The 13,534-nt window shown below is 38.3% G+C and overlaps 1 protein-coding gene across 5 annotated transcripts in view; it reads right to left on the bottom strand.

The window, feature by feature from the left end:
• B4GALT6 (beta-1,4-galactosyltransferase 6) overlaps positions 1-13,534 on the bottom strand; it is a 98,694-nt gene that overhangs the window by 24,672 nt on the left and 60,488 nt on the right. For 4 of the 5 annotated variants that reach the window (XM_058692426.1, XM_058692428.1, XM_058692430.1 and 1 more), the window contains 3 exons: positions 10,424-10,546; positions 9,565-9,666; positions 5,150-8,546 (listed from right to left, as the gene is read on the bottom strand). In XM_058692426.1, coding sequence (XP_058548409.1) covers positions 8,399-8,546; positions 9,565-9,666; positions 10,424-10,546 — 373 coding nt within the window. In that variant the 3' untranslated portion in view covers positions 5,150-8,398. Of the gene's footprint in view, positions 1-5,149; positions 8,547-9,564; positions 9,667-10,423; positions 10,547-13,534 lie in introns of those variants that run through there. The other variant, XM_058692427.1, reaches the window with a different exon arrangement.

Below are 13,534 nucleotides of genomic sequence, written 5' to 3'. Positions count from 1 at the left end.
ATACATTTTTAAACTGCCTCAAGAGAGAAATTATGTTCCAGAGATAAATTAACACCTTCTCTCTGGTGTTAAGTCAGCCAGGTGTTTCCCAGGATCTGCTCTCATTCTTTCATCAACACAGTAATGTCTTGTGACATTTATTTTGCTGGAAGGGGGATTTCCACCTTCTAGGATTTTTTTTTTTTTTCAACGTTTATTTATTTATTTTTGGGACAGAGAGAGACAGAGCATGAACGGGGGAGGGACAGAGAGAGAGGGAGACACAGAATCGGAAACAGGCTCCAGGCTCCGAGCCATCAGCCCAGAGCCCGACGCGGGGCTCGAACTCATGGACCGCGAGATCGTGACCTGAGCTGAAGTCGGACGCCTAACCGACTGCGCCACCCAGGCGCCCCCACCTTCTAGGATTTTTAAAACGTCAATAAAAATTGTCTTGGCAGTGAATTCTTCACTATTCTATTCTTTTTATGCACTCATCTATATTAATTTTCTAAAGCTTAATAAATACTTTTAAATTTTAAAAATATGTTGAGTAAAAACTTGGGCCTGACTCCCTATTCACATACATTTGTGGTTAGGCTGAAATGTATCTGAAACATCAGATACATTTTGATGATGGCACTTAATAGTCCTTTTTTTAACGTTTATTTATTTTTGGGAGAGAAAGACAGAGTGTGAGCGGGGGTGGAGCTGAGAGATGGGGAGACACAGAATCTGAAGCAAGCTCCAGGCTCTGAGCCGTCAGTACAGAGCGTGATGCGGGGCTCAAACCCATGAGCCGTGAGATCACAACCTGAGCCGAAGTTGGACGTTTAACCGACTGAGCCACCCAAGTGCCCTGGCACTTAATGGTCCTAATTAAGGCACTGATCCTGCTGAACACAGCTTTAAGTAGGTATGGCATATGTATTAACAGCACAGTAATTTAGAATGCTATGGAGTGTGCTGCCTGAACAGATGGCAAATAGTGTTGCCCGGGCAGAATCATTCTTTCGCTGAGCACTGTGCTAGATGCTCCGTGTCCAAAAACAACTGATACAGACCGCTGCCCTCAAAGAGTGAACAGTCTTCAAGAGAGAAAGAAAATGCATAAACAAATAAATGTAATGGCAGGAGACATGCTTTAATAGGGTAGTACTGTAGAGTAGGAATGTAAGGGAGTGAGTGGCACATTTGACTTTGGTTGGCCAGAGACAGCTTCCAGAGGAGCTAGTGTCTTAAGAGATACGCAGGAGACCCTCTCATGGAGGAGGGTAGCAAAGGCCGGGCAGGTGGGAGTTTTCACAGGCAGCTGGGGAATGAAAAATGGTGCAAGAGGGATGAGAAGTGAGGTGGTGGTCCTAGAGAGGCAGGCGGAAGATAGGTCATCTTAAGGCCTTACATGACAAACAGAAACATTTGGACTGTTTCCTGTAGGCAATGGGGAGCCACTGAAAGATTTAAAGCAAGGTAGTATTTTGAAAGACACAATTTTTGTGGCAATATTTTAGACAGATTCAAAACAGGAGTACCTTTGCAGTAAGACAAGACTGGGGAGGATCCAGGCAATGGTTGCAGAAACAAAAGACCATATAGATTCCAGAGAGACTTCAAAGGTGGAGCTCACATTGACTGTGCTGAGCAGAAGGGGGAGGGTGACTCTCAGATTTGGCCTTGAGTTACTAAGTGGATGGTAAAACAAGAGGAAGACTAAGTTTTGAAGGGAGATATGATAAATTCAGCTGAGGACATTTCTGTGAACAAGCAGGTAGAGATGGGTCCATAGTTGACAATGCGGGTCAGGAGCTAAGAATTCTAAGCTGGAGATTTGACTTGAGAGTCTCCTGCATGTACTTGGGGAGACTATGAAGTTGAAGCTCTGCAAGTGTAGAGATCATATGCTTTATGTGGCTGCTTAAACTTATCTAAAATTTGGGGCGCCTGGGTGGCTAAGTCGGTTAAGCATCCAACTTCGTCTCAGGTCATGATCTCACGGTCCGTGGGTTCAAGCCCCGCGTCGGGCTCTGTGCTGACAGCTCTGAACCTGGAGCCTGCTTCGGATTCTGTCTCCCTCTCTCTCTGTTCCTCCCCCATTCACACTCTGTCTCTCTCTCTCTCTTTCAAAAATAAAGATTAAAAAAAATTTTTTTTAAAACATATAACATTTCACAAAATTAAACATCTGGTTCCTTGCTCACACTAGACACATTTCATGTGCTTAACAGCCACATGTGGCTAGTGGCCGTACTGGACAGCACAGTCACAGAACATTTCCATCATCATAGAACATACTACTAGACAGGGCTAGTCAGTGGTCCTAGAAAGTGTTACTGACCAAAGAGGGGAGAAGGGAGAAAGAATGGAAGGCAGAGGAAGAAGAGTCTTCTGAGAGCACTGGGACAAAGAGAGGTGAAGAAGCCAAACCCCAAAGCCAAGGTAGAAGAGAAAAAGCAGTACAGGCCCACGTGGACATGTAACTTCTTCAGTAGCAATACCGAGAGAAGCTTCAAGTTACTGAATGACTTCCATTAAGAGAAGTATCGTAATAGGTGATTTCCACATCAGCTACTTAAATCACACAACCCTCTGAGGAAACAAAGCCTGATTCCCATATGCTGTATTTATTCTCATGACTATTACTGCTAAAATTTAATTGTGGCCCTTTGCCAGTTTTACTAATTGTTTACATACATTGTCACGTAGAGGGTAATCACTGACTTCATTTCCTAGTAGAATCAAAGAACGCAGTTTATCACTCCTAGAATATGATCCAAGAGGGGCGCCTAGGTGGCTCGTTGGTTAAACGGCTGAGTCTTGGTTTTGACTCAGGTCATGATCTCACAGTTCGTGGGTTTAAGCCCCGTGTGGGGCTCTGCACTGACAGTACGGAGCCTGCTTGGGATTCTCTCCCTCTCTCTCTGCCCTTCCCCGACTCATGCTCTGCCTCTCTCAAAATAAATTAATTAATTAATTTAAAAAAATACGTATGATCCAAGACAATTTGCATGAAAGAAAAGCTTGTTAGCCTTGAGCTGAAAACTGGCTTAATTTAAGCCAAGTTTTTGCTCAGCATGTCAGGCACTGTGCTAAGTGCTCAGTTAGGATTGGCTCATTGGATCTCTCCAGCAATCCTCAGATAGTTCCTATGATCCTCAACTGCAAGATCAGGAAATTGAAGACAACAGGGATTTAAAATTTTGCTAAAATTTCACAGCTAATAATAGGGGATCTCTGAATTCACACTCAGGTCAATCTGATTCCAGAGTCTTTGCTTATACAGTCCTATGAAAAAGTTAACCACAAATCCTCAAGATCAATTGTAGACAATTATCTCAACTATCCTTCTGAAGCACAGGGTTTATTGCTAAGAAATATTCCGTGCCTTGGGAAAAGCTTCTCCTACACAGATACTCTATTGGCCTAACCCTGCATTAGGGAACACAAAACCAACACTTACAGAGGACACAATTGAGCACCTCATTTGCCAGTATGTAGGTTTTTCAGTTGTTTCCATATCGATTTTACCCACGGAAGACAATAAATTCCATGAGCGTAGGTAATGTCTGGTATTTCTTAGAAAGCCTCCAGAGCATACCGTTCAACTGATGGGAGTTAGGAAGATTAAATAAGCAATTGAATTCAGGTCCATAAAAATATAAGAATGTGCTAAGAAACATACACAAGTTCTATTTTTATAACTTTTATCTTTTTCTTTTAATTGTAGTATAATTTTGAGTGCTATAGCACTGTCTTTTCTTTAAAAAAATTTTTTTTAACATTTATTTATTTTTGACACAATGCGAGAGACAGGGTGCAAGCAACAGAGGGGCAGACACAGGGAGACACAGAATATGAAGCAGGCTCCAGGCTCCGAGCTGTCAGCCCAGAGCCCGACGCGGGGCTCGAACTCACAAACCGTGAGATCATGACCTGAACTCACAAACCGTGAGATCATGACCTGAGCCGAAGTCGGACGCTCAACCGACTGAGCCACTCAGGCGCCCCTGTAGCACTTTTCTGAAGTCACTTACACTAAAAGCAAAACAGTATATGCTCCTCAAGAACAGCCTTCTCTAAATAAAAGTTTTGGTCCAGAAGATCTCCGCAACTTTAAATCTCTAGGTTTAAAGACACGACAAAAACATATACATACAAGATCATTAAACTGAGTGGGCATGTTTCATCAGAGGACACATTAATACCAAAGATAGGAACCTGGGGCAGACTAAGCCAACTCAATTTTACGGCTCTGCCAGGATTTAAATGACTGATTATGATTTAGTGATTGGCTTGATTTGTGACATACAGTGTCAATATCCTGGCAGCTCATACTAGGCATAACAATTAATAATACTTAGAATTCATTACAGAGACAATTTAAGTTGAGAAAAGTCATAATCTCACAATCCAGGCCCAAATACAAATCTAGTCCCTAGGAACTATTTGCCTTAAAGTTCTTCACTACTACTCGAAACAAGAAGGGGACTGACCACAACACACCAGCTTAATTTACTCAGGTTGTGTAGGTAGAAGAAAAGTTCAAAAAGACTTTTTAAATATTAATCTTGATACAATAGGTTACTAACTGTACTGACGAAAAATATTTATTTTTTTTATTATTTTTTTTTTCCAACTTTTATTTATTTTTGTGATAGAGAAAGAGCCTGAACGGGGGAGGGTCAGAGAGAGGGAGACACAGATTCTGAAGCAGGCTCCAGGCTCTGGGCTGTCAGCACAGAGCCCGACGTGGGGCTTGAACTCACGGACCGTGAGATCATGACCTGAGCTGAAGTCGGACGCTTAACCAACCGAGCCACCCAGGCGCCCCTGACGAAAAATATTTAAATATCGCTGTGTCTTTTCTGTGTTAAAGGCTATGAGAAGACCACTAAATGTTTATTTTTAACTAAAACTGTTCCAAAGGCAGACACTGTGGTCACTTCATGCTTCTGTTGCAATCCCAGTGCAACCAAGGTATTTATCAACAATTCACCTTAAATTTAGGAAAACTAACACAACAACAACCCTAGAAAACCCCCAAAAAGTTCCTGAGCGAAAATAACTACAGTGTCACACGAAGTCTTTAGAACATTGTATTTCATAAAAGACAATGATAAAAAAGTACAAACATTTCCATGAGAAGCAAAAAAAAAAAAAAAAAAAATGAGAGTACAAGAAATTACTAGCATTTATTTCAGTGCATTTATGTAGAAGCCTTTCAGATCTAATAAATAAAATGATCTTAAGTACACTTCCTCTTTCAGATAAACCACACTGGCCATTTTAGACCTCTCAGTTGGCATACTTGCAAATACAAGGCAATAAATCCAGAGTGCTAATATTTGTCTAACGAGCACATACAGAAATACAACAGATACAAGGAAAGGCCAAATAAAATGACACAAAATCTGCTTTCACTTGTAGGAAGCCTCCGAAAGAAGGAGAATTTTGTATTGGTCATTTTTCCATTTTATTTTAAAATGGGTAGCAGTATTTTGGTTGGAAAGGGAATCTAAGCAAGCTTCTGATACATAATCACGTGTTTGCATAACACTGTAAAGAAGTTTTCTTATTGAACACCTTTTCGCAAAATACAAATTTAAATGTAGATTTAAAAAAATACTCATGTGTACACTTTTCCATCTCTTTTCTACCAACAGATCCATTAATCATTACTTCTCTCTGGAGTTGAAAGGCACTATGTAACTTTCCCAGTAGTGCCATAGGGACCTTGTAAGAGTGCCATGTCTACGTACATAAGTTTCTTGACTTTGAAACTAAGAAAGTACAACCGATAAGTTATCAGAGAATGTCTTCGTAATTTTCGAAAGGTTTCAACTTGCTTGATTGGATGTGTTCAGAAATAAAATATGTTTTCTGTAGACATACCTCACGCTGACAGTGCAGGCGATCAATACACGTTCACTAATAAATCCACCAAACGTAACGACAGAGAATTTGCATTTGCAATGGACTTGTTAATTTTTATGGAATAGGTTTATTTTCATAAAACAAAGATAACTGAGCAAAGTGTATATATCACTCTTACGGAAACACATAAAAGTCATTCTTTATAGGCAAAAATCAATTTTTGGTGTGCGCTTAAAAAGCAAAACAAAAAGGAAACGGAAAAGACAAAAAGGAAATTAATGAGATGATTTTCACAGGATGACACAGCATATTCAAAACTGAAGAAAGCTAAGTAATATGGCTCATTCATGAAACAAAAATTGCTATTAGACTTCCAAGAAAATAAGGCAGATACTAGTAGAACTGAGTGCTCTTGAAACTGGAGTGTGTATCAAAATGAAGATTCCAAAACGTGGGCAGCTTCACTTTCAAAAGCAAAATATATGTTTTACGTATAAGACTCAGAAACAGCCCTAATTTTCCCCACAATTAAAATATGTAAGTATTAAAAAAATATTTAAGTATTATTGGATTAATTATGCTCCTATGCCCCTACTATCTTGTTAGTGATTACAAATGTTAACATTCCCAACCGTCTTGCATTTCACCAAATTAAACAAACTGCGTTGGCTATGAGACCAAAACGAACAGATACACAAATTAAGAACAAATCTCTTATTTTTTGGAAGGTTCGATTTTTTTGTTATTTTGAGTACCACCAAAAAAAAAGGAAGGCAAATATTTTGGAAATAATTCTAAGAAATAAATATGGAAAATTCTGTTTGGTATCATAAAGGGAGAGCAATCCATTTTTTCAAAGTATAAGAAATTCAATTATTTTATGATTTGGTTTGTGGTCATTTGTATTGCCAATATTGCCATAAAAAAATAACACTTCACAATTAAACTTAAACCTGAGACAAATAACTTTGTTTCTGTTTTAGGGGAACAATCCATGAGGCAAATGTTATCCCAACATCCCTCATAGATAGATTTCTTTTGTTCTTCATTGTTTTTGCAGACTCACTTAAGAGATGCATAATTTTTTGTCTTAAATTTCTGAAAATGTTAAGATTTTGTAGACTCTTTGGTTGACTACAGTGGATAATTTTCAAAGTAAGGATGCGGTTTGGTTTGCCATGAAAACTTCACCCAACTTGAAGATAAAGCAATACACTGGATGTCAGATAGTAAGACCTATTCTCAGAGCAGTGTCCTATAATGTCACCGCATTTAAATAACTGATTATGTATTTTAAAATAATTCTATTAAATTATGCTTTCAGTGAGGCAATTTTAAGAATACCAGAAATGTAATTTCTTAAAAGTGAAAAAAATATATAGTTCTAATAAAACTGGCCGGCATTAAAGGTTCCCTTCAAAACTTGAAATTCTGAGTCCCAGAATTAAACTTAAAGTTTGTTTTCATCTACTAAGCATTTATCTTCATAAAAATAGAACATTTAATTTCTTATCTAATAGTATAATTCATTTGTATATTATAAGTACTACTGGGTTTTCCATAGCTCATTCTTTTAAAAAAAATCATTTTGATTTTTTTTTAATGAAAATTGTTTTTTGGCTCTTCTGAACTAGAAATAATAAAAGTGCTGTTCACTATGAATTAAAAAAAAAATACAGTGTACAAACACACACAACCTTGGGAACATTTTTTGAGGCACAAAATCCCTGACAATTACACCAAAGATACATGAAAGACAGTTAACATAAAGAGGTCCTTTATATCGTGTTACATCACAACGTTTACGATTTTCTTGGTAATACTCATGCAATGTGCATAAACAATATGGCTGTGACTTAGCAAAATCTGATGAGATTGCAAGCCAAGGAAAAAAACAGGTAATCCTGGTAGGAAGAAGAGCTGTTCAACTCCTTTCTTCTTATCCTTTAGAACCCTAAGAAAGCTGTGACTTCCACACAAGAGCCTGAAGGTCTAAAGCTCAAAACTAGTATAACCACTTACTGTATTAGTTGGCTGTCAATTATTGACAGTTCCTTCATTTCACACAAGGGTTAACCTTTGTTTAGTGACATAAATTTGCATTGTTTTTTTCCATGCAAATAAAAATGTCTAGAAAAGTCCAATAAAGGCATGACCAATTACATGCAAAACTGCAACACATCTTTTTCAACAATTTGAACACATTAATTTACATCACATATATACAAAACATGTTTAAACAGAAATAAAGCATTCTCTTGAATTAAATTATATATGTTAGTATAAAAACTTTCTCTTTGTAGGGAGGCCCTCTTAACTTCCAGACTTCCGCAACGGCACTGAGTCTCCACAGTGCTTGCCGTGGGCGAGTGTCTCAGAGTCCAGGATGGGTGATAGCATATAATCTCACACCGTAAACACTAAGGACAGCTGGCTCTTCTCACGGATCAGGGCACTGTGACACGTCCATTCACTGACCTCCATTTAGAATACACTCCAAGTCTGTGATCAGCATTGTGGTCTAGCTTTGCCATGACAGCTACTTCTTTTAATACTCTTCAATTGGAGCTAACTCTGGCATGAGGTTTACAGATATGTTTGTATACAACCTATCAACCAGTATTTTTGGCGTATATATTAAATTGTTCAACCCATCGATGTACTGACGCTCTTTTGAATACCTCAGTAATTTATACCTACAGTGTTAGAGAAGAAAATGAAAAATAACGGCAACATGTTTAAAAAGAAAAAACTCCTGATGAATATGCTCAAGATCGTTCTTGTAATTACAGCGCTCAAAGCTCTGTACAATTTTAATTCTTCATGCATAGTTAAAAATCCTTCTAAACCAGAGCACCTAGGTGGTTCAGTCAGTTAAGCATCTGGCTCTTCGTTTCGGCTCAGGTCATGATCTCACAGCTTCACGGGTTTGAGCCCCACATCGGGCTCTGTGCTGGTAGCATGGAGCCTGCTGCTTGGGATTCTTTCTCCCTCACTCTTTGCCCCTCCCCCACTTGTGCTCTCTCTCAAAATAAACTTAAAAAAAAACATTCTAAACCATTCTAAATTAGCATTTTTACTAGCTTTAAAATGCCTCCTGAAAAAATTATTTTGCACACTTACAACTTAGACATCCTTAAGAAATAAAATATTTTATGTTAACGCTTTATGAAGTAATATGTTTTATGTTAAGGAAACACTTTTTATTTTTATTTTTCTTTAATGTTTATTTATTTTTGAGAGACAGAGAGTGTGAGCGGGAGAGGGGCAGAGACAAAAGGAGATACCAAATCTGAAGCAGGCTCCAGGCTCCGAGCTGTCAGCACAGAGCTCGATACGGGGCTCAAACCCACAGACCGGGAGATCTTGACTTCAGCTGAAGTTGGACGTTTAACTGACTGAGCCACCCAGGCGCCTCCAGGAAACAGCTTTTATACAAATGGTAACCTGGGCTTTTTAATGTAACATAAATACATATGTATATCTCTTTATATAAAGAAAAATAACATCAACAGACAAGTCCCTGGAGAAGATTTTTCTCATTAATATAACATAAATACATATGTATATCTCTTTTCTTTAGATAAAGAAAAATAATATCAACAGACAATTCCCTGGAGATTTTTTTTGTGGGGTGCAATGCTTTTTTTAAAAAATCCTTCATACATTAAATAATTTTGAAACTTTGTTATCTGAAAGTGATATTAAACTTACCGTCCTAAAAACTGGACTTCACCTCGATGGTGATGAGGAATAGATTTGTATTTCCCCAAGTCTCCCTCTGGTCTTGTTACATTGTATCCAGCATAGTGAACTCTATAATACATGGAAATGAAAATATCAGGGAATAAAATCTGACATAAAATTGATTACGTGAGTTCAAGTTAAAATGCAAAAGAAGGATGCCTGGGTGGCTCAATCAGTTAAGCGTTGACTCTTGATTTTGGCTCAGCTCATGATCTCACGGGTGTGAGACTGAGCCCCACATCAGGCTCCACGCTGGGTGTGGAACTTGCTTGGGATTTGCTCTCTCCCTCTGCCCCTTCCCCACTTGTGCTCTCTCTCTCTCTCAAAAAAAAAAAAAAAAAAAAAAATTAAAATGCAACAGAATGAAATCATTACAGAGTTGTCAATTTCAAAAGGCACTCTTTATTTTTCCTCCAAATTTTTATTTAAATTCCAGTTAGTTAGCATGCAGTGTAGGTGCAGTTTCAGGTGTAGAATTTAGAATGTAGAACTGCATGTAGGTAGCATGCAGTTTCAGGTGTAGAATTTAGTGGTTCAATACTTACATACAACACCCAGTGCTCACATCACAAGTGCCCTCCTTCATACCTATCACCTACTTCACCCACCCCCTACCCACCTCCCCTCCAGTCACCATCAGTTTGTTCTGTAAAGTGAAGACAGAAGGCATTCTTCATGAAGAAAGGGACAAACACAAAATAGGATTTAGGAACCTCAAAAATTTTCCACCCCCACAAAAATCTTTCCTCAGAATGGCAAAGTGCTATTTAACTAATAAAAGGAAATTTACAGAAAACTCTATTAAGCAATTTGTACCTCAACATACCTATTCCAAAGGTCATCATCTTCTCCTCCCCATCCCCAGAAGGCATTAGGAAAACCATTGATCTTTTTAAATTGTTCCACTGTCAGTCCACTTACACCACCAAAAAACTCTTTATATGGAAGACTAAAAAGAAAGCAGAATACAGCATTCTAAAAATGAAATCAAAACAGTTTGCCATATGAAATCAAGTTTTCAGTCTCATATGTGCTTTGCAAAATACACTCTTATTTTCCATATAAACAACTGTGCTGATTAAATCATATTCTGGGAAATGTAAAGTGCACCAAGAAACAAAACATTTTTATATTCTAGTGAAGCATCTAAATGTGTGAGGTAAAATGCAAAATAAAACACTTGTGATAACTGAAATTTAATATGCAATATTGTTACTTTGTCAGACTCAAAACCCAGTGTTCAAAAATTGTATGAGATTCCTACACCAAAGTAAACTTGCTTAAATACATCAATAGTTGTTCATGAAATGTTAGATGTTGTTAAGCTAATAAAATGTCCTAAATTAATTGAACTTAATTATAAATGTGTTATTACAGAGGCTGGGATAAAAATAAATTAATAAAGACAACTCTAGCATTTAATTTTGAAATGACTAGCTGCCTGTTCTTATGATAATCATACCTGCTTGATATGATACCATAATACTCATGGGTATTTACAAATATATGCCTAATGTACTAATATATATAAATGCATATTAATATGTATGTACTAATGTACTAACATATAGATAACGTACTAATGTACTAATATATATATATATATATATAAATGACTTTATTGAGATATAGTAGACATATAACACATTATACTCATTTTAGATGTATGACAAAATGATTTCACATATGTATATACTAGAAAATGATTACCACAATAAATCTAGTTATTATCTATCACCACACATAGTTATAAAATTCTTCATTTTCTTGTGATGAGAGCTTTTAAGATCTACTCTCTTAGCAACTTTCAAATATACAATATAGTATCATTGGCTCCAGTCACCATGCTGTACATTACATCCAAATATTTACTTATCCTACAACTGAACGTTTATGTCTTTTAACCCCCTTCAATCATTTTGCCTACCCATCCCCCCCCCCCCCCCCCCCCACTTTTGGCAACCACCAATCTGTCCTCTGTATCTGTGAGTTTGGTTATTTTTTAGATTCCACATACAACTGAGATCATACAGTAATTGCCTTTCTCTGAGAAATGACTACCTGGTAGTTTTTAATTAGGATTTTATTTTCCTTATCTTTCTTTAACTCATATTCCAAGGAATTTGTCAAACTAGGTTGTTCGTTTACATATTGTTTTTCTGATCTCAAGGTAGCATCCTTAGACTTAGTTCTGAATAAATTCCTGTGGCCCCAAAATGCTATTGGGAAGCAGCATGCCACAGCCCCTACAGAGGCCAGGGAGAGCCAGTGGGGAAAATGTGGAGGGCCAGTAGGGAAAACACGACCATGCACAGCTTGTGTAAATCAAGATAAGGGAAATCTGGCCAGGACTATAGCAAAGCTGCCTCAGACAGAGGGAGAGAGCAGATCTCATTTTTTGTCGGAGGGACTCTCACCTCATTCCCTGTGGGGAAGAAGTGCTGTGTGCCAGCTGAGATCTTGCGTGGCCACGGAAGAAGGGAGAAGCAGCTCCTGCATGGAACTCACTGGTTGCAGGAGAAAGCAATCTTGGCCCCACCATGGACCAAAAAAACCCAAAGACAATAAAAGCAATACTGACTCCAAAGATAATCACTGCCCCAGGAGACTGAACAGGCTCACACTTGGGAAGTAAGGATTCCATAGTTATAACACCAGTTGGGGTTCAACAGGGTCAAAAGGCATTCATGGCACTGTTGTGTTTCCCATACCAGTCAGTTATTCTTCCCCAGGCTAGTGGTCTGGGAGAAACCTGAAGATCAGCAGAGAGGCAGATATAGATAAATGTGTGTGTCTGTGCATTGATCAACATGTACAAATTGGCAAGTACGTTAATTCCACTTATTTTTCTACTTGAGTGGAAATAATCAACTGTACTATAACCAGAATGGAGAAAGATTAGATAAAATGAAGGTAGAACAAATAAACTAAAGAAGAGGAAACAGAAGATCAACAAAAAAATCTAGTAGTATTTACCTCACACTGTCCAAAGGGAGAGAGTCACTAATCTGGGGGCCTGGGCTTTTCTGTCAGCAGCCATCAGAGTGTGAGCACCATTATGGAGCAGAGATCCTTCATCAGGCTTCATCCCATGGCCTGAAGTCTACCCACTATCAGGCCTATTCCTTAATCTGCTGCCATTCTCCCTAAACTAAATTCTAATCTCTACTCAAACTTCCAAGATACCCTACTAACCGTGGGGTTAGTCTAGGTAGATCTGAGGATCATATTACATTAAAAGTTAATGTTTTCAAGTAAGAAAAATCCATTTAAAATTTTTAGTTTATATGATCTATATAATGTTTTTTAGTGAAAATCAGTTACTCTGGATCTAATTTGACTGTATTGGGCTAACCAAAACTGAGTTTCCAAGAACCAGATCCTGAACCTGGATGATCTTCCCCAAGCCTATGGTAATGTCAGACTTGGAGTTCAGACACTGCAATAGTAAGGAAAAGGTTTCTTAATAATGACAAGCAGAAAAAAAAAAAAAAGGCATTCATTTCCTATCCTAGTGCTGATTAACCTAGTCATATCCAGGAGACTGTCTGCCTTCTCTAGTGTGCAGGTTGGGGAGCAGGCAAAACTGTGATGTAGGAACCATCTGCCCTGCTCTAGGCTGCCTGTCTTCTCTCCACTTCCATCAGCCAGGAAAACTGTGATGACGTAAATGCTTCTGTGTCAATTTCAGTTACTATCAGCGCCGATGACTTTTCATTTCAAGGTACATGAAGTCAGAGAGAGAAAAAAAAAACCACCATAAAAACCCTGCCTTCTACTATTAAAGGCAAGACAAGAACCCAGAACTCAGAAAGAGAATGACACACTGCAGAGAAAGGGCCTTCCCTGCACTAAAACAAACCATGGGAAAAGCGGAAGCAGAAGGGAGCCGTCATGTGCTATGTGCGCCTACGCAGGGCAGGCCCAACATCCGTGA

Source organism: Neofelis nebulosa, chromosome 11, assembly GCF_028018385.1.
Source record: "Neofelis nebulosa isolate mNeoNeb1 chromosome 11, mNeoNeb1.pri, whole genome shotgun sequence".
NCBI lineage: Eukaryota > Metazoa > Chordata > Mammalia > Carnivora > Felidae > Neofelis > Neofelis nebulosa.
This window is presented reverse-complemented; position numbering and strand designations above follow the sequence as displayed.